This window comes from Channa argus, chromosome 19 (genome assembly GCF_033026475.1).
Source record: "Channa argus isolate prfri chromosome 19, Channa argus male v1.0, whole genome shotgun sequence".
Classification (NCBI taxonomy): Eukaryota; Metazoa; Chordata; class Actinopteri; order Anabantiformes; family Channidae; genus Channa; species Channa argus.
Window position 1 is genome coordinate 5285611 of NC_090215.1, and position 20859 is coordinate 5306469.

At 40.8% G+C, this 20859-nt stretch overlaps 1 protein-coding gene across 13 annotated transcripts in view; it reads left to right on the forward strand.

Moving 5' to 3' along the window:
- Positions 1-19141, forward strand: part of znf438 (zinc finger protein 438) — a 56264-nt gene extending 37123 nt beyond the window's left edge. For 5 of the 13 annotated variants that reach the window (XM_067487058.1, XM_067487057.1, XM_067487055.1 and 2 more), the window contains 4 exons: positions 3021-3113; positions 10661-10799; positions 14152-15923; positions 16006-19141. In XM_067487058.1, the coding sequence (XP_067343159.1) occupies positions 10677-10799; positions 14152-15923; positions 16006-16594 (2484 nt within the window). In that variant the 5' untranslated portion in view covers positions 3021-3113; positions 10661-10676 and the 3' untranslated portion in view covers positions 16595-19141. Of the gene's footprint in view, positions 1-3020; positions 3114-10660; positions 10800-14144; positions 15924-16005 lie in introns of all 13 variants that reach the window. The other 8 variants (XM_067487062.1, XM_067487060.1, XM_067487059.1 and 5 more) reach the window with 4 other exon arrangements.
- The last annotated feature ends 1718 nt before the right edge of the window (positions 19142-20859 follow it).

Consider the following 20859-nt stretch of genomic DNA (forward strand, 5'->3'; position numbering starts at 1 on the left):
TAGGTTATCTTGTTTTTTGACTGTGGGACTGCTGCATATATTCTGAAAGAGTTTAAAAGTTTTAAATCCATTAAAGTTGATCAACAGTGCAGTTGCTAGGTGCATTATCTTGTATAGTTATCCACACAAAAGTAAGTTGGTACAAAAGTTACATACATTGCTGTCCATCTTCATAGTCTTGAGGAGTGTAACATGCAAGTGGACCAGAATACGGAGGAGACATTTGAGGAAATCCAGTTTGTCCAGCAAACTTAAATTACCTTTAAAAACAACCAAAGTGTGAATTCTGAAGGTGGTGACATGTAATAGCATAAAGCAGCTTGTAATTATATTATTGTCATTTTTTTCTTAGGGGATTGCTTACTTAGTGCTTACTACTTTAACTAAAAAGGAGACAATCTGCTTACTAATTTTACTTGGTAAAAATTTGAAATAGTACTTGTAGTGGAAAGTTTTAGTTTGTGTACTTACACCACCTCTGCACACAGTATATCACAGCTTGCTGTGTATGCAGCTGTATAGACTGCGCAGTGTGGCCATGCTGACCCTTGTCCTCAACATATTAATCAGACCGCCGGTGGTAATGTTGTGGCTGATCTGTGTAATTATTTTTACTCTGCGTACTGATCATCATTCTTATTGGATGCATTGCACTTCATTTTAATAGATCACCCTTGTTTTCTTTTTTATTTATTCACCATTGCTCTTTAATAAAGCAAAATTATTTATAATTGATTGAATATTTGATTACTGAAATAATTGATACCTGCTGCCCCATTCTAAATGCAGTATTACAGCATCAATTTCCTGCAAAGACCAAAACCCTGTAGACAGAAAAACTGGCTAAAGAAATTATTTCAGTCAAGTGAAAAAATAGAAATACTGTATCACAGCAGTGGTATGTGAAGAAACAGAGGGCTTTTGGCATCAGCACTTGTATGGAGGAGTTTGTGAGATAAAATGAGAATAAGCAGTACATATCATTGTACATTGCTTATCAGTGGTACTTTAATACACAGCGGCCTCAGGGTGTGAATTAGAAATGAAAGTGTTTTGTGATTAACATTTAGCACAGTCGAGCACACACAAACACACAGGACTCATTGTACCAGTCGGGTCTAGCCGGCCTCTGCCTGGGCCAAAGACTGTTAAGACTATTCAGAGCATAGAGGCTGGTAATGAGTACTGTCAGAGTTGACATAACAACTTCCTGCTCTGGGGCTGAACACTGGACTCAGAAAGAGGGGGGGAAGGTTTGATCCTTGGACTACCTGTAAATTTACAGCTGAAATTCCCTGTCAGATTCAGTTGTTTTCTGGCTGTTTGCCGGGTATTTGGACACTCGATCAGAGTGCACCTAAGTGCAACTGGCCATGAGCCTAAATAGGTGATAATGGAGAAAAGAAACGTCAATTTCTCTTTTGTAATTTAAAGTTTTCTTATAACCACCCTTCACTGAAATACATGTTCACAGGGGAGGCCAGAGTTCCAGCTAAATAGTCTTAACTCAAAATATGAAAGGCTGTTTATGCATAAAAATTCTCTTTATACCTGAAACAATCACAGTACCCTGTACTTTTAAGATTTAGTACTTAAGCAACATTGTAATATTTTGTAATTATTTTAAGTTGAAAATAAATAATATTCAAATACAAAGGTTGAAAATAAATTGTTCACTTAATGTGGTCTTTAATATATAAATAACATTTCTGCATAAATGCAGAGCTTCAGAGTAGTTTTAGTCCTTGTACACTCTGATTTACCTCAAGTTAATGTGTTTTCTGCTGCATCATAAATACAGTGTATAAAACATTAGGTGCTCTGTGCATTTGTCCTCAAGGTTAATATCCGGAGCAGTAATTTTGTTCATAATGAGCATTTTTCTATCTGTCCTCATCCCGGCTCATTAGAATCAGCTTGTTTAGAGAGGATGACTTGCTGTGTTAACTGATTTGAGTTCAGGCAGCACAAAAATACGCTCTTGAATTCCAGCATCGCATGTCCTAGTCCCCCTTTTCTCAATAATTTATCCAGACAACTAGAATGATTATTCTATGAATATGCACTAAAAATCCTTTCTTGTGCTCTTTCTCTCTAAGTCCGTGCATGTCTGTGTGTGTTCAAGTGCACGCACAAGTGAGTGAATGCATAGCTGTGTATATGCGGCTTTTTTCCGCCTTAAACAAAGGAGGTGTCAGGGCGAATTAGCCCCCATATGACTGAACGCCCAGAGAGTTTAGAGATGCACCACAGGTTCTGCTGAGTCGCACATGAGCCACGGTGTCTGCCTCTTTCCCTCTTCTTACCCTGCTTTTCCACCCCTCCACCCCCCTCTCTGCTCCTGAGCTGCTCTAACAAGGTTGTTGGAAGAGGATAAGGCGTGTTAAATGAATAATTTACACAGAAGAGCGCGCCTTATTTATTTAATACGGCTGGATCTGACTGAGTGGGCAGCCTGTGTCCCCAACTGCTGAGACACTGTTGGCTAAACGAGCACACGCTTGGCTTAATGGAAGGCCAAAGCGACAGGCATTTAGAGGGAGCAGGGGAGTGCGTGTGTGTGTGTGTGTAAAATGTTGCTACTCAATGTTCTCTGTTGTTACAGCACGCTAGTTTTTAAACCTTGATTCAGATACATCACATAACTTGCCCTCACCTGTTTCAAAATCCTTCCAGAAATGTATAGAATAATTTTAAGGTCTTCAAAATTAATAGTGACCAGAAACAACAAAAGTAGCTATATAATAAATATCTTTATGTTGATATAAGTTATGGAGTTTCAAATTAGTAATATTAAATAAACAAATAAACACATTAACAAATAAATATTACTATATAGTACATGATAAATATAAATAAATAACAATACAACTCCACTTTCATGAAGTATTTTAAATGTTTGGTCGAATGGTTGGTTGGTTAAATGTATGGTCAGTGAATTCAAAGGTTTTTTGGGTTTTTTTTAGAGGCTAATGTTTAACTTAATGTTTTTTAATGTTTTGTTTGTTTGGTTTTTTTAGGGGCAGTGTGGAGAGGGGAGGACAGGACCAGAACCCCAGCACCACCCAGAAAGAGGAGGAGCAAAGGAGCAGCTTAGGACGAAGGAATTATTGGTAAAAACATTTCACTTAAACATTGCTTGTTTTAAAATTAGGAAAATCAGATGCTACAAACTTTGTAGGGAAGCCGCAAAAATACATTCACAGAACACTTAGAACATTATACATACTGAACAGATTCTACGACTGATTGAAGATTATACTTAATAATAATAATAATTCATTTTATTTATAAAGCTACACTGTTACAAGGCAACCATGGCCAAGGCCAATTTAAAAAAAAAATAGAATCCAAAAATTGCATTTTAATAAATATGAGTAAAATGACCAATGTTTACATAAACCAGTGTTTATGTCACTGTTTCTGCAAGGTTTGCAGGTTAAGAGACATTTCAAGTCAGAGGTTCATATTTTTGTTGTTCAACCAGGGCAACATCTGCAAATGTTTCTTGTTGAATAATTAGGCATTAGTGACAGAAACTGAACATTCCAACAAATCGATTTCCTTAAATCCTTAAAATCAGCTTTTTGATTGTTGGTGTTTCTGTGTCCTCCTCTTATGCATCTTCTTCCTTGGGACAGAGGCAGCCACAGTTCTGTGTGTGTGTGTGTGTGTGTGTGTGTGTGTGTGTGTGTGTATCCCAGGAGAATGAAATCCCACAGCTCACACTGACCTCATTATAAAAATAGCTCATCTAACCAAACCATCGCATTTCCCTCCATTTCCCCTTGTGCTCCATAATCTTTTAGATATATCATGATCCTCTCTAACTTCCACACACCCCTCTCTGTCTCTCCATCCGCTGGATGTAACATAAGATTAAAAGCTTATGCAAGTTCTTGTGATGACAGTGCCCCCCACACTTACCATCACTAATCTGTCTGTAATCTGGGATCATAAGATGTCTTTAAATGATGAAACCTCTCGGATTGACATTAAAGGCAGTGTTTCGATGATCTTTCAACTTTGTCTCTCTCTAAGTTTCTTGCTACGAGTCATTTCATCATTTCTCTCGTTCTACCTGGTCCACTGCCTCTCTTCACTTCTTCTCCCAGTGGAGCAAAACCCCCATTAGAATGAACAGCACTCACATCTGTTTAATTTAACAGCCGCATCAGTGATCATTACTGACCAAGTCTGGCTTTGATCCTCCCAGACAGCATTTCCTACAGTTTTAATAAGCCAACAAAGACACCTTTTTGAATTTATGGACTTTTGACAAAGATAGACAGACAGAGACAGGCTGACAAAACAAATTCACCTCCCCCCAAAATCTTAGTAATTAGAAGTGTCTTTCCAGAGATAATCCAGAAAACCATAGTCACACCTGGGGCTCTTTACAGGTGCAGAATTTTTTAGCCACTGACTTTAGAGAAAAAGACTTGTACCACTCCTTCACTGTATGAACTTAACCTAAGGGGTACCCTTTGTCACACACACTGGTTTTGTTTTCATTCTTTTCCACCCACTTTTTGAGTTCCTGGAGCTAACTTTCAGGACTGCTCAGTGCAACACCATTAGGGTACTTTCCAGGGGTTTCCCTTAGAGAGAGTTACAGATTGTGGTTAATCAGTGAGATGTGTCATTCATACTGAAACCTCCCTACTCAAACCTACTAAGTTGCTACATGCCCTCGAAGCCAAGTTTGGTGAACAGTTTCACACAGAGCTGAAAAGGTAGCAATGCACATAGGCCAATTAGATAAACACTTTTTTTAAATTGTAAATCTTCCAAAATATTTTAGTTGAGTTCTCCATATTATGGCCACTTTAAGATTTTTCAGTGTACTGCAAACAGATTTCAAGTTTTCAGATTTGTAGCTTAAGTCTGAAATGATTCCAAGCCTCTTCCATTTGCCATGTCACATGTAATGTAGCTCATGTAGACATTAATTTGAAGAAGTACCTACAGGCAACACCATTAAAAGTTCAGACTTACAAAGTTATCACCAAGTGCGAGGATACTTGTTTATGTTCATGTCCTTAATGTTACCTCATCTTCTCACCTGCATGCTGAGCAGATTATCCCCCCTACTTTAAAGGCCATCTTATGTTACGGAAGAAGAAGCTGTCTTGCATTGACCTGCTTTTAGAAGCGCAGGCTCACCTCAACAGGAGAAATGTTGGGTTCATCTGCATAATCTTTTGATCTCACACCGGGTCTTTCGGAGCAGCCGTCATTAAGGAAGTTTGTGAGACATTCACACTTCCTCGATGAAGCTCGACCATGTGCTCCCTTCTCAGCTAGTGCCCCTCACAGCCTCTTTAAAGTCCTCTGCCTTACTACCGCCCCATGTTTCAAAGCCTTGCTAAGTTGGATTGAAAGCCAAAACCACTCTTGTCTGTCCTTCACCACTAAGCGGGTGTTGTGTTGCCCTTGGGCTGGGTTACCTCCACCCCCACCCCCTCATCTCATCTTTTCTCCTCCCCACCTTGCTGTTTATCTGTCTCTGGGCTTGTCACAGCCCTGAACCTGCTCTAATTAGCATCCCACACAACACTGTTTATTTACTCAGGTACCTACAAAGGGGGAGGGAGATGAGAATGAAAGAGTGTCAGGAAAAGGGAGGGAGATGCAGAGAAAGCTGCGAAGAGGAAGAGAGAGATGGAGGGCTGAAAACAGGAAGAGAGGGAGAAATGATTCAGAGAATCAAAGAGCTATGAGACTCCCTCTCATAGCAGATGTAGGAGATAATGATAGTTAGGAGACATGATGCAGAAAGTCGAGAAAGTGAGAGACAGAGAACTTTCCCGCCTCACCACGCCTCCTCTCTGCCTTTTCTAGCTTTTCATCTGAGATGCAGAGTGCCTAAAATTAGCAAGCTGGCAGCTTCCTTCCTTCCTGGGCCCCCATTAAAGTTCTCCCATTGCGTTGAGTGATCATTATGGTGGGACCGGGAACGCAGGTGTTTTCTTAGTGTCCCAGTCGAGGTTGCAGTGGCATCACATTTCATTGATAGGGCCTATGTGGGGAAAAGAAAAATCCTCATCTGTTGGAGTGTTGGTGTGTCTGAACAGGCTTTCTACTTGTAAGTATACTGTTGATGTTACCAGGGCATTACAGTAGAGATGGAATGTCTGCCAACAAGGATGGAGGAGCAGAATAATGTAGAGCGAGATGGATAGAGGCAGGTTGTGCTTGCCTCTGAAGGCAGCACAGGTTTGCACATCTTTCTTTAAGTAGAGTTTATTTATGTAGTACCATGTTGTACTAATTTCTAATGTAGTTTCTAATCTGTGTAAATTGTCCTATTTTCTGTGTTCTACATTTCTCTTGATGGCTGTCTCAATTTTAAGGTGTGAGACCTGGAATGTGCTTTAGACAAACTAGTGATGTGACCATAAATCTATTATGATAACTGGTTACTGGATCAAAACACCCATTCACCTCTATGAAAGTTGCATTGTTGCTCATCATTCAGGTGGAGTGTTAAAAAACATTCTTACAGATTCCAGCCACAAAAAAATATCTGTATGACCCACATTTTTGGTTTCGTAGCACATACGCCCTTTTTTTGAAGAAACATGTAGTGCAGCGTGTCAGGCTGATTTGATACGTTTTGGACTGCTGTAAAGGTCTGCTCAGGGAGGGCACAGACGAATAAACTAATTCAGGCTGCAGACTTATGGACTTTACTCGTGCTTAGAGGCAATTTGTTGTTGGTTTTACTGTCTGTATGGGCATTTTTGAACTTCGTTTAGAAAATGACTAAAGCTATCTTTTAAGACACAACATTTGTGTAAGGTTTAAAACTTGCTTAACTCCTTTATTGGATCTCTTTGCTCTTGCAATCTAATTAGCACATAAAATTAAATTAAAGTACATGAAATGTAGGTTCCTCTGAATAATCCACAATGTAACAGGATTTTTTCAGAAAGAGCTACATTGCTATTGAACTGTGGAAATGTAATGTTTATTTGGAATTTGCAAATGCAAATGTCCGGCAGTCAGTCAAAAAAAAGAAATATATTGGATTTTTTTCCTGTTTCATGCTATTCTATTTCTTAGTTGAACCTATCTTTATCTTCTGCATTGGCACAGCAAGACAAGTTCATATATTTTGCATTCTAGGTTCCACATCTACCCTTTTGGGGTGTGTGTGTGTTACATGCCTCTGTTGTCTCATACCAATGTGTCATCATTTTATGTTTGTTCCTGTTGGTCACTCATTGACTTCCTGATTTCAGTGACTGCACATTTAGAAAACCAGAGATCTGCTGCCATGTTTGTACTGACTTGAATTCAGTAGAATGGCACACGGTCCTTTGGTTCTGATTTAAATTCTCTAAACTTGGTAATAGCTCAAGTGGTTTAGTGATGTAGTAATTTTATTCACTGCACATATTTGTACTTCTGTCACCTTTCTGCACTGACATCTCACATCCTTCATCCTTCTCCTCTTTTCTTCTTTTTGTCCTCCAACCCTTGCTGTTCTTTTCTACAACTCTTTAAGGCTGTTTGACCTATTCAGAGGGGTGCAAATGTCACAGCAGAGGGAAAGGTCAGGTAAAGGTTTAGTGCTGAGCAAAGTCTGCTTGGCTAACACAGTGCTGACTGCCTGAGGAGGGGGCGCATTAACACTCAAGACCTTGAACACGCACGGACACACTGCTGTCACCTCCACTTCATGTTGACATGTCTCAGCTCTGAGCCGGTAGCAATGTCATCTGTGCATACGACTGTGTGCATGTGTCTTTTTTGTGTGCTAATATGCTAATTTGGTTTGTCTGTGAGCAGAGATGATTGACAACATTACAACTTCCTCGGGATGACACATAGTCTCATTCTACATCGGGTCAAAAGTCATTGGTTGTCAGGGGTTTAAAGCATCCTGTCTTTGAAAGACAGTGCCTACACTATTCACAACATGTTATTTAAGTTTTATTCTTTGACATATTTTTCATACAGACCACACAAAAATCCAAAGCCCAACTTAATCTTACACACACATGCACACACACTCACAAATAAAGAGGTAATAGTAATTGAAAGTACTTCATCTTACCCATTAACTTAACCAACAGTACATAATTTATATGTCATTGTTATTAAAAATACAAACAATTCCATTTAAACATAGAAAGTAGTTTAAATGCAAAAGATGTGCATTGGTTTCATTATTTCTGAGATGCAAAGTGAAACTAGCTGAATGTAGTTTAGCATATACTAAAGGAGGCACGGCAGGTTAGTCGGATTTCTGTATCGATTAATCTGCATCCACATGCAGGGCAGAGCAGCGGGATCCTAATTGGAATGGATTTCTCCCTTGCATTGATTTGCTCAGGTGACAGTGGATGACATATGGGTGTGTGTGTGTGTGTGTGTGTGTGTGTGTGTGTGTATTTGTGTGTGTATTTGTGTGTCTGTGTACACGCACGCAATAAATACCATTTGGGGCTGTAATGTTCTGTCTTGTAACACCTTTCAGTGTTTGTTGCCAGGGAAAATGTACAGGGAGCAGCTGGTTACTACTACTCACCTGTTATAATAGTTTGTGTGTGTCTACTTCTTGGTCCTCCCATTCAGCAGAGCTCTGGGAGGAAACGAGGACTTCGGCAAACACTGATTTCATTTTCCTTATGACCGCCTTTGCTTCAGACTCTTGGCACACATGTACACCTTAGGCTGGAGAGCAGAGATGAGCAGTTAGCATGCATGCAGGAAGAAGCAGTCGAGCACAGATGACTTTTAAGTTGACTCAAAAGAAAAGCAAATAGTATGATCTAATTTCTTTTTGTGCAAGATCCATAAAGCAGTTCTTTATGTTTGAATATAGAAATGTTGTGGGGTTTTTTTTATGTTTCTCTCTCAATAACTAATCACACGTTTTGTTTATGTGTATGTGAAAGAGAGAGACAGACAGAGAACGCTGGTGAAAGTTGGCCGCTGGACATGGCTTCTCACAGCCGACTGGCACCGACCCCCCTTGATCTGCCCTCTTATCTAGCCCAGATCCTGGCCTTTCATCTGAGCTAAAACCTGGAGGAGTTTGGCCTCTGCTGGGTTTTTAGCCCCCCCTCTCACACACACACACACTGACACACTTCATTCCAGATCCCCTCCAGGCTCTATCTTGATTGATATATCTTGATTCCCAGATGAGCCTTGCTCTCACCTACAAGGGAGATAACAAACATCACACTACTGCTCCCTGCTCTGTTTCCCTTAAAGCAGTCATTTGTGATTTTATTTTGTTAAACTCACCACCAAAAGAAAAACTGCCTCCCTTTCTTACTCTGTACTGTCAACAAACTCACTGATGTTCTCACATGAGATTGTCTTTTAATAGTCTCACTTTATTTTTTGTGTTTGGGTCCTGACCATAGTGTCTGCATACTGGGTGTAAAATGCTGCACTCTGGCCAATTACTGTTTAAACTGCAAAGTGGGACAGAGCAGAATCAGAGAAAACACTGGCGACGCAACCAAAACACACCGCTGTTCATGCTTTGACATTTTAGAATGATCCGTTCACCCTTTGCAGTACTGGTTGACAATAGGCAGGTTGTTTTGATTTGGCTGTGAAGGCCATTTGTCTTGGCTGGAACATCTCTTCATGTGACCCAGGTCCAGGTATGAGCTGAAGTTTGTGCGTGTGTAGGTGTGTGTGTGTTAGGACCATTTCATTCCAGGTGAATGCCTAGCCCGTCCCCACACTGCCCTCCTGCTCAACCCCTGACCTGTTTCCAGCATAAACAGCAGATCTTCACCTCTCACCCCTCTGGCTTTACCTGATAATCTGTCTCTGTGGACCCCCGCCCCCCCCTCCCTTTTCTGCTCGTTCTCCCTTGTCTCCCACATTCTCTCCAGAAACCAGGTTTTTGCATCACCCCAGCCATAACCTCTGACCCTAGTCAGATTAGAGTGTTTGGCGTTTCAAATCCAGCCACAAATTGAGTAGCATCTGTGACCTATTCTTGCATTTCTCTTCTCACCACCTGTGGTCTTCCCCCTCTGAACCAGCACAGCTAGTCTCATTTCAGAATGTTGTAAGGTTAGACACAGATTTGCAGTTGAAGGCATTTTCAGCCACTGAAGCAACACTTTATACTTTTTGTAGATTTTATTGTCTTATGGAATAAATAATTTGAATAAATGTAGTTTATGCTCAACTATCTTTAAACAATTACTGTACAAACATATTTGCAGATTAAAAAAAAATTAAAATAAATGTGCACTCTTTCCTGTGTTTAAAATCTAAATGTATTATGATGAAGATACTGTAACTCTATAACCTGATTGGATGGCAAATGCAGTTGTCTAACTATTCACAGCTGCTTGTAAGAACAGAGGCAAATCATGAAGTGCAGGCAACTCTCTATTCTCCAACTCTCCCTCTCCCTCAAGTGTTGCCTTTTATTTGAAACATGCAGCTCAAACTGCTTTTACACTTTAAACAGCAGAAGTAACAGAAATAGAAACGTAAACAAATGTTAACATTCATCATATGGGCAGTGCATTTCTGTAAAGAAATTTAAGATTTCTTTGTATGTAATTAAACACTGAATTAAAAAATAATAATAAGTGAAAACTCTCTGAGTTATAGTGTAGCCTTTGTGTTGTCACTGCTATTGAACACATTGTCTCTGCTTTGCTCCCAGCTATGCCTAGATCATCATGACCAGAGGAAACTTTACATGTCTGGCTCTGACAGTTGCAACTCTGGCTTTTCTCCAGTACGTATTATGGAATACTACAAGAATCACAACTGGAGAATCCAGAATGATCATGATGGGGCAAGTTGACTATCGGTGGTACATTAACAAGTGAACAAACCAATCCCTTCTCCTCCCTCTTTCTCTCTTGTCTTTCTCTTTGCCCTCTCCCTTGTGGCTGAACTGGAGAGAGAGCTGGCTCTTAACATGAGTGGTTATCCAGATGAAGCCACACAGTCACTGCATTTATATGCACTGAATAACCAGGTTACAGTCACCTTCAGGAAAGCTGATTTCCTAACATCATCATGTAAACGGGAAAATGCTTTCTGAAATCGGAGAAGGTGATAAGGGAAACTAGATGTAGCCTCTTTTTTTTCCTCTTTTGGCCTGCAGCTGTCACTGTACAGTACAGTTCAAATCTGTGAGCCAGGCTTCCAAAATAAGTCTGAAGTGAAGGACTAAACAGTTTATCTGCTGCAACTGATTTCCTGTAACCATGTTTCGTAAATGCATGTAAATTTTTTTCCCTGATTATCTGAGAATGAAAACTTGTTTGACCAACTTGGTTACTTAAGTGCAGAGGGAGAAAAGAAAAGGATAGCCTAACGTGCTTTTTAAATATTAATATTGTGTGATCACAGCAGTAAAGACACTTTGTCACTGCCCTATTCTGTATATTGAACAGCTAAACCTGACACAACCAGTGACACTCACTGGTTACATTAGTGTATTTTAACTGGTAGTCTCAAGGATCATAGGACTGCTAGACTTTTTCTTTCAGCTTTTTCTGTTTTCGACGTTGCTACACCAGATTGTGTATCCAGCAGATTGTTTCAGCACTGGTTTTTATGCCAAATGCCCTTTTTGCCCTTCCCTAGTTTTGCAAGGCTTGGGACCAGCACTCAGACTGCACTAACTTGTGCAACCTAAGCACCTGGTGTCGGACAGTTTGGGAGTTTAGTGTCTTGCCAAGGGACACCTTCACATATGTCCAGGGGGCATCAAGCTGCCAAGCGGCGACCCAGCAGTCAATGTGTGACAGCTGTACCAACTAAAACACTGCTGCCCCAGACATCAATACTAGACTGAACTGTACTACTACATATTCAAATTGTAAGAATTTCATTGTGCAGGGAAACATGCTTTCTGCATGTGCATATCACAATAAACACCACAATCTTGAATCTTGAATTTGGCAATCTAGCCAGATAAATCAAGATGTTCTGGGCCTGTTTTAGGCTGTTCAGTTGATGATGGTCTTTTGAGAATTTGTGTATTCTCTCATTATTTTCAGTCAGACCAAACAACATTTCACTCTCTAGCCTCAGATCAGCAACGGTTGAATAATTTGTTAAAATCACTTAAAATTTCTCTTGATTCACTGACTTTTATCTCCAAAGCCACCAGCAGACACTATAGATGTTTATGACATTGGTCATCCCCTGATTCTCCTCCTTGTAATTTTGATGCACTTGTATACAAGGACTGATTTACAGTGCAGTAGAAAGGGTTTTTCATCCTAAGGCACTACTGCTAAAATATTGTAATATTTGTTGTCTAGTTCATCCTGTTTTCTTCCTGTCTACTAGTACTTTGATTTGCTACACATTTCTTTTGGTAGCTTCAGTGTTTGTAAGGTTTGTACAGATACTTCGAAACACAGCAACTTAAGAACATGTTAGAGTGAGTGTGTACATGGTCACCTGGTTGAACAATTTTGCAATTTAATCAGAAAAACATGTTGATATTTTACTTTACTTTACTTTATTTCCTACCTTTACAGGATTCCAATGAAAAAATACATTTGGTTGTACAATACTGTCTCATATTTCTCTCAAGTTTCTTTAGATGTTTCCAAGTAATAACGTTCAGTCACCATACCAACACTGACCATCCTGGTTCAGTACTATCTTAGTACCAACAGATGAGTGTGAATTAGTGTCAGGTGAAGTAAGTTGAATCATCTGTGACAAAAGGATTACAGGCCTACTGGCTGCTATTCTGGCTGTTCATGCGCACCTTTTTTTTTTTTCACTTGATATCCAGCGATCAACTTTCACATGGTAGAATTATTCGTCAAGCATCACCACTACCCAATTCTACCTTCAATGGCCACATAAAATTCCCAGAGAGGAACTCACATCCTACATTTGTATTCCACTGTGTTTTAAGCCAAAGACACAGTCAAAGTGGAACCAACTATCCTCACAGAGGTGGAATATCTCCAGTTTTATGCATTCGTTATGCGGTAGGGGCACTGTGTAAATAATCTCGCTCTGTACAGAAACACTTCCAGCTGTAAAACAATATGCCCTTTTACAGCTTTGCTTTTCTTATGCTTTTCGATTGCATAAAGGATCCAGGCAGCTTTGAAAATGAATATGGACTTGTGTAGAGAAATTATGTTTTTAAATATTTCCTTTTGTAATACTTCCAGATTGTTGCATTTTATGCTGATTAGTATTACAGAGTGAAGTTGGAATTCTGCTTTTGAAAGTCAGGTCATAATGTGAAATACAAACCTCAGAATCTGTTTACAATTAGAACCTTTGAAGCATTCCACTGTAATCTCTGCCTCCTTTTGATATAAAGATACAGTATTGATATAACTAAAGGGAATTTTGCCTTTGTTTTTAAAGTCATACCTGTGGTTTGGTGGATTGATGGATGGAAACTGTTCAGTAAATTAAGAAAATAAAGACTTGTTTAAAACCTCAGACTGAGGTTGTAGTTTCTCCATAGCGTTTAGCAGTTTTTTATTTCAACACAGGCAGAATAGTCAGACGTGTTGTGAGACACCTACTGGGTAAGCATGAAACATTATTTGCAAAGAATGGATTATTAAAAAAATCTAGGCTTTTTTCAGGTGCATCCTCATGGCCTCCAGTGAGGTTGTAGTGCTGGTCAGTAGATGAGGGAGATGAGATGGGAGCCCCGCTTGATCTTTAAAGATCCTGCCATCGGGCAGCTTTCATGCTCCACTGGCTGATCCTTCCAGGAAATGAGGGGGGTACCCCCAAAGAACTCCAGCATGTACCGTGGATGCATGCTGAGACCAAATCAAAGGGTGCAGTCTGTCCTTAGCCTGGGGGATAGTAAGTCTGCTTTGTGTGTCCTGAGAGACGTAGGTATTAGGACAGCTTGTCACACTTGTGCAGATGTTTTTAGCAGTGTATGTTTGCTTCTCTCCTGCTAGGATTGTGCCGTAATAACACCAAAAAAAAGTAAGGCCTTTTGCAGCGAGGATAAATTTTGTAATGTAGCAATCTCAGTTTCTCCTCTTAATTATGTTTGATGAAACATATTCATAGAGTGTGGTAATGTTGGAAGTTACTGTCACCTAAGATTTTAGGGTTTTAGTTTTGAAAGGCTTGCTAGTCTCAAAGTGCTAATTAACACAATCTTTCGTTTGTGTCTGTGTTTTCAGTAGGTAGCAAGTAAGTTTAGCCCTTCAGATGAAGAGTCTTCAGTTCAGAAGCATCGCCCCTAAGGCCCCGGCCGTGGTACCCTCCCCCTCTTCTGCAGCCCTGTCCTGCCAGCCTCCCTCTCCCCTTCCTGAGGCGAACACTGCCTCCAGCCCAAAGTCCATTATTGTGCCCACCCAAAACTATGCACTAATGCAAATAGCAGGTCAAGATGGCACTTTCTCCTTGGTGGCACTGCCTCCTTCTCTCTCCTCTCAGACACCACAGCAACAACATCAACAAACCCCCTCAATCCACAATAACCTCAAGTTGCCCATTCCCAGATACCAGCCGATGAGAAGCAAGGGGACCACAGAGAAAGTTAAATCACAACCACTAGCTTCCGGGGTTAAAACAGCCTCTAAGATTGCTGTGACAGCACAGGCCAAGTCTGTGATGAGTGGAGCATTAACAACTATGAAGAAAAAACAGGAGTCCAAGCAGACTCCAAAGGACACTTTGGTACCCAAAGAGGAGCCTTCTGAGCAAGTAATTCTGATTGATTCAGCCTCCTCTGACATCTCGGTCACTGCTCTGCTTCCAGACAATGCTGTTCTGTATCCCAGCTCTCAATTGGAGCAGGCACCAGATGGCTCTGAACGACCTGCTACAACTGGCCTTATTCAGAACCTTCAGTATCCTGCTGCTGCTATCAAAGGCTCCCCAGTCAAATCCCCAGAGGAAAGTAAGACTACAGTAAGGCTGTGCCAGTCAAAGCTTACTGCACCCCAGCCCCAAAGCAGTATCACTGTCCTGTCCCCAGCCATTTTTAGCAAAGCTGTCCAGATTATCCCTTCCCCACCTAAAGGTAAACTACCCATTATGCCCTACTCTAAAATGAAGAAAACCCTCATCCCAGCAGCAAAGCTTAGCCGTTTGTCCCCAGAGAAGAAGAGTTTTACTTGCCAGATAGAACTCAACAGCCCCTTGGATCCTACATCTAAGACTCATGAGATAACTGAAGACTTGAATCCCAACCAGATGCAAAACTCTACTCTACAGCCCCATACCAAGACTACACTGATGCCTGTTTCAGGGAAACCACCAGGAAAGAAAAGAGGAAGGAAGAGAAAAACGATGGAAGACATCTTGGCATTTGAGGCCCGAAAAAAGAGGTCCCTGTCATTTTTCCGTAGAAGGGTCCCTGAGAAACCACCAGCAGTTATTTCAGGCTCCAAACAAAAAGAAGTTGATATTTCAAAGAAGTACCGCACTATCCGACCTAAGCCCCTGTTGGTTATGGAAACAGTTCCTCAACTGGTTAGTTTGCCTGCCATTAAATCAGATGCCCAAGAACAGGAACTCATACTTGGTCACCAGCTCTCTACCACAACCACATCCAAGGCCCTTGACTGCCCTCCCCAACCACCCCCATTAACCTTCCACCTGAGAGGTGCCTCCCATCCTAGAGTATTCATAGGCAGCCGGCCATTGCACCGTTGCCCAACTTGCAGCCGCTGTTTCCAGTTCAAGCATCACCTCCAGAGCCACATGAACAGTCACACCAACAGTCGCCCCTACGTCTGCCCGGTATGTCGCAAGGCCTATGCTCACTCTGGCAGCCTGAGTACCCACATGAAGCTTCATCATTCAGAGGTACGCCCACGACGGTCTCTGTGCTGTGAGTTCTGCAAGAAGGCCTTTGGATATGTGGGGGTGTACTTCAGCCATCTAAGAGAGGTCCACAAGGTGGTGCTGACTGTAGAGCCATCCATCATTCATCATGAAGATGAGATTGAAGGGTAAAGTTATTAATAATTGAGTTAAATCATGAACATGATAAGAAAGTGATAAATTAGCATTATTCATTCTTTTCCTCACCAGGCCCAACTCCCCAGAGCCATCAGATGAGCAGGATCATGAAGATCCGGTGGAGCTGCAGATTAAATGCGGTCACTGCCAGGCCATCACTCCCACTTTTGCTGATATGAAAATGCATTTAGTCTATGTGCACGGCGAAGACGTCCAGGTTCGACTTCACGATGTCCAACCCATGCACAGTGCCCGCGGGGCTGAGAATGAGCTGGTAAAGCATGCTGCCCACTACTGGCGTCAGCTGAATGTAAAACGCAACCTGGTCAAGTGCGGCAGCTGTGATGAGGAGTTCTTCTCCTTCTCCAAGCTGAAGAGGCACATCATGTCCCACCATCGTGGCAAGGAGGGGGAGGACAGTGGGGCTATCTCATCACCAGATAGCAGTGGAGGACTCGGTGTCCTTGCAACAGGTGCGGCCTTTAACTGTGTGCTGTGCAGCGAGGTTCTGGATACTAAAGAGGAGATTATGGAGCACTGGAGGAGTCACCACCACTGTGAGCAACCTAACCTGCTATGGGATGCCCTGAGCTCCTACTCTGGACAGGAAGAGTGTGAGGCAGATGGGGATTTAGACACTCCTGCTCCGAGCCCACACTAGCTGACCTAGTCCTTGAATGTGCATGGAGCCCTTCTCTGAGGTGCCTCCTCATACACACTCAGTCCTAACAAATCAACAGTACAGGGATGAAGAGCCTCTCTTTTTTCTTGTAGCATTAGTTTCATCCTTCACCAATTGACCCATTTGTCATTTGGTTCAAAAACAAACAAAATAAAAAAGAATATTAAAGAAATGGTGAAAATTATGGTACAGTTCATAAGAGAGATTCTCCATAGATCAGAGAATCCAGTTTTGTAAACGATATTACCTTTCATGTTACTTTGATTGCACTGTTCTGATTTTGGAATTATATATGTGATATCCTGTTGGAAATTACATATTTTATTATTTTTTATTTGTTATTTAAATGTTATAAGGGTAATTTATAACCTTACTAACACAGATAAATGATTTCACCCAAACAATTCCTGTTGTGGTATCTAGCCATGCAGATAATTTGCTTTAATGTGCTTTATTTTTTAAAGATGTGCCCTGAAATATCTTCCTCCAACATAATGAAAATTTACATTTTAGATGTTCAACACTATTCTTATTATATTTTGTTTGCCTTTTACACATTGCAATAGCCATAGCTCAGTTGGTTAAGCAGCCATACGTTTCCTCCGGGCAACGTCTGTGTTAAGACACTGATCCCCTGAACCCAGAGCACCCTAAATGTAGCAGCCTGTCCACAACAATTTCCAATTTCAATGGGGATATATCAAAAATGGAAAAACAAAATGTGTGTGTGTGTGTGTGTGTGTGTGTGTGTGTGTGTAAGAGAGTGTGTGGGAGATGACGAATGAGAGAGATAAAGCATAGGTCTAGTTTTAAGCCGGACTCCTTAGCCTTTTCTCTCAGTGACGGTTTAGTTTATAAAATGTCATTTTAAATGCTGTGACCTCCACAAACAAAATTTCATTCAGAAATCTCATAGCTGACACTTTTTGACATCACCTGAAACAACCAGCTTTATCTGCAAGGCTGAATACCACTATGAGAAAGTGTGAGAATATGTTCTTTTCATTTGGGTGGACTGACCCTTTAAAATACTGAGAAATGTAAATCTTATAATAAGGGCACACTGTCTACTGTCACACTGGCTGAAATTTTCTCTATTGGCCTCGGATTATTACAGGTTAAAAGAAATCAAACATACAACCTTACAATTTTATTATGTCATATTGCTCCTGTAATGAAACACCTATATTATTAGTTATGACTTGAACTTTCACAGACTGAATAAGGGCAGCATTAGGATCCTTTGTCAATCTGGACCCTTGAAGGAACAGTTCCCTAACCAGCACCCGAGTTACATCCTTGTGGCCTTCTGGAAAAAAGAAAAAAAAAAAAAAGACAATGATAATAATGCTGTTCATGCGTAATGTGGCTTATCATCAGTATGGTCCTCTGTAGGCCAAGTTTTATCTCATTGACTTGTTGATTAATGCTTATATGTGTATTCTGTGATATGCCAAGGGTCTATTCACTCTAGTGATTGTAGAAGTGAGTGTTGCATTTATGCTTTTTAACCACTGACAGAATACTGTTTGTCGATTTAGTGAATACGTAATGGAGACCATCGAGTTGCCTACCTGTTGTTGCCAGCTCATGTCCGCACCTGTGGAATTGTGTGCACCCAGACTCTTTAATAAGAGATGTTCGAAACTGTTGTCAAGTCCAGAAAGATATGCTATTTTATACTCTAGATTAATACAGATGTCTTTTAGTATAGTTATGCTTATGCTCGGTCCTTAAAGAGCCAGCACTGAGATGTTTGTTCTGTTGGCTTCTTCTAATCTGGGGGATGCTCTTTGTCTTGTGTGTTTTTTTTGTTTGTTTGTTTGGTTTTTTTTTTGTTATTGTCGTTGTTGGGAGGTCATTACAACATGGCAAGTAGCTCTCTTAACATTGTGTTTATTTTTCGTTTGAAGAAAAAGAAAATTACAGGGTCAAGTGAATGTACCTCAATGTTTTAAAAAACCCTACCAAAAGTATATGCTATATAAAGTTATTCTATAGATAGAATATATGGATATATTGAGAAAACGTATATATATTTACAACTAGTGAATCAGCTGCTTTGTTCTGTCATAGTGGAGGAAGGAGATGAGAGAGGAATATATCATTGCCAGAACTGGCAGCAGAAGCCATGCAGAGCTGTCCTTATGTGTCTGACACAAAACGTAGGACTGTGAATGAAGGGCAAGCACTGATGTGTGGGTAAACTGCAGTATACTGTACAACTGTTCACTGAATGCTATGTGTGAGTGTTCATCAGTGAAGTGTCCTTTGTTTTCAAGCCTTCAACACAAACCAGGAAGTGACAGAAATAAGGGTCAGACTCTTCTTTCCTCAGTTAGATGAGAAATGAACATGACTGTCACCACAAGTCAGGAAGTGAAAAATCCAACATTACACAATATGTTTGGCTCACTTTTGATGTCTACTGTGTGTCCAAAATAAAAATGACTGAAAGTGTTTGTGCTCGTGACTATGTACCTGAAGAACCTAATGTTTATGAGAATAAAGACACGCTATGTTGGGGACATTGTGACGTGTGTGTTTTATTAGGATAGAGGTTAAGAAGATTGCTTAGCAAATGTTTAGTGTCAGCAGCAGTGTGTTGCACCCTCGACTAGGTCACCAGTCTATCACAGGGTTAAGATTCATGCTGACACATGAGACTTTGAGAGTCACCAGTTAACCTAACCTGCATTTCTTTTCCCTGCCTTGTTGCTATAGGACCAGATTCAGCAACATTTGGGACTAAATGGCAACGTTTTACTATGTTTACTATTGTTGTTTTGCATGACAAAATGCAAACTTTTACTAATTAGCACAAATCACAAAGAAGGGTTGAGGCTATTAGGACACTTTCTTATTTTATTTAATCACAATTAACAAAAGAGACATTCTCAAAAATGGGAATTGAACTTTTTGTATTTTTTTGATAAATTACTTTTCAGCACATAATTACATAATTAAACCAAAGATGTAAACACATATGGCATTCCACATAAATGATTTGAAGGCTGTCAACCTGCATTGAAGGTCAAAGGGCAAATCTACTGTGATTTCTGCTGCTAATCAAACAAGCAACAGCCTCAACTCCCTGACACAGAACAACTGAGGTTCACACCAACTTCTAAACTTCAGTCTGAGGACTAAGAAAGACACTCAAGTTGAGGTTTGCTTTCAGCTCCTGTGGAAAACATTCAGCTGTAACATCAGTACATATTGGGGCCCAATCTAGCGTCGCCATTGCGCCACATCGCAGGCACAGATAAAAAGGAGAACACTATGCAGTGATGCATATTTCCCTTTAATCATAGCTAACATGTACCACAACCGTCACACTGCACTCCCACCTAACTCTGACTCTCAGGGGGTACAGGGGGGATCAAAGCCACCCCCCCAACCTGCCACCAGTACATGTTCGACAAGAAAGGGGAATTGGGGGCTGTTCTCTTTCTCCTCATTCTTTCTTTCTTTAGGTCTTTGAGCTGCACCCTGTTCAACACCACCATCACCACCTAAGTTTCAATTCAGTGAGGAGGATGAGGGACAAACAGAGGCACTGGTCTTCAAGACATTTTCAAGAAAAATACTGGATATTTTGAAGAAATAAGAAATGTGCTTAGCTGTATTTTTTTATTTTTTTACGTGCTGCTCTTTTGTCATTTGACACTTGTTTGAGAGTTTGCAGGGTGGAGACAAGGCTGCTAAGCAACATGCAACAGGACTTGAAAAACCCACGGGTGTTACTCGGAGAATGCTGGGGGAAGATTTATAGGACAGTAAAAATGTGACCCACACTGACCGGAGATGTTCTCGAGAACAACTTAGTGGTGTGTAATGTGAGTGCTACATGCAGTCTGTTGACTAAAGCGAGCTCCACGCCTACTTCCTCACTTCTCACTGCTCTGTTGCCACTCTGTCTTAATAAACTAACATCCATGAAGTTTCTGTCAGCACGTGCAATATCTTGGTGTCATTCCTCAAAGCGATTCTATGGTTTCATCAAAGATTTATCAACCCTCCTGGATGTCAGGACTTAGATGTACAAATCGGTAATTCCAATTCTATGAACTCTCCCTCCATCTATCTTTCTCTCTCTCTCTTTCTCTGGATCTGGAGAGATGATCTGCCCCTCCCATCCCTGCTGCTGCCTGGTCTCAGGTTTCAAAGCGTCCTGTCTCTCCTCACCCTCCCAGATTAGTCATCTAATGAGCAGCAGGGCTGATCAGGTGAATAATTGATGA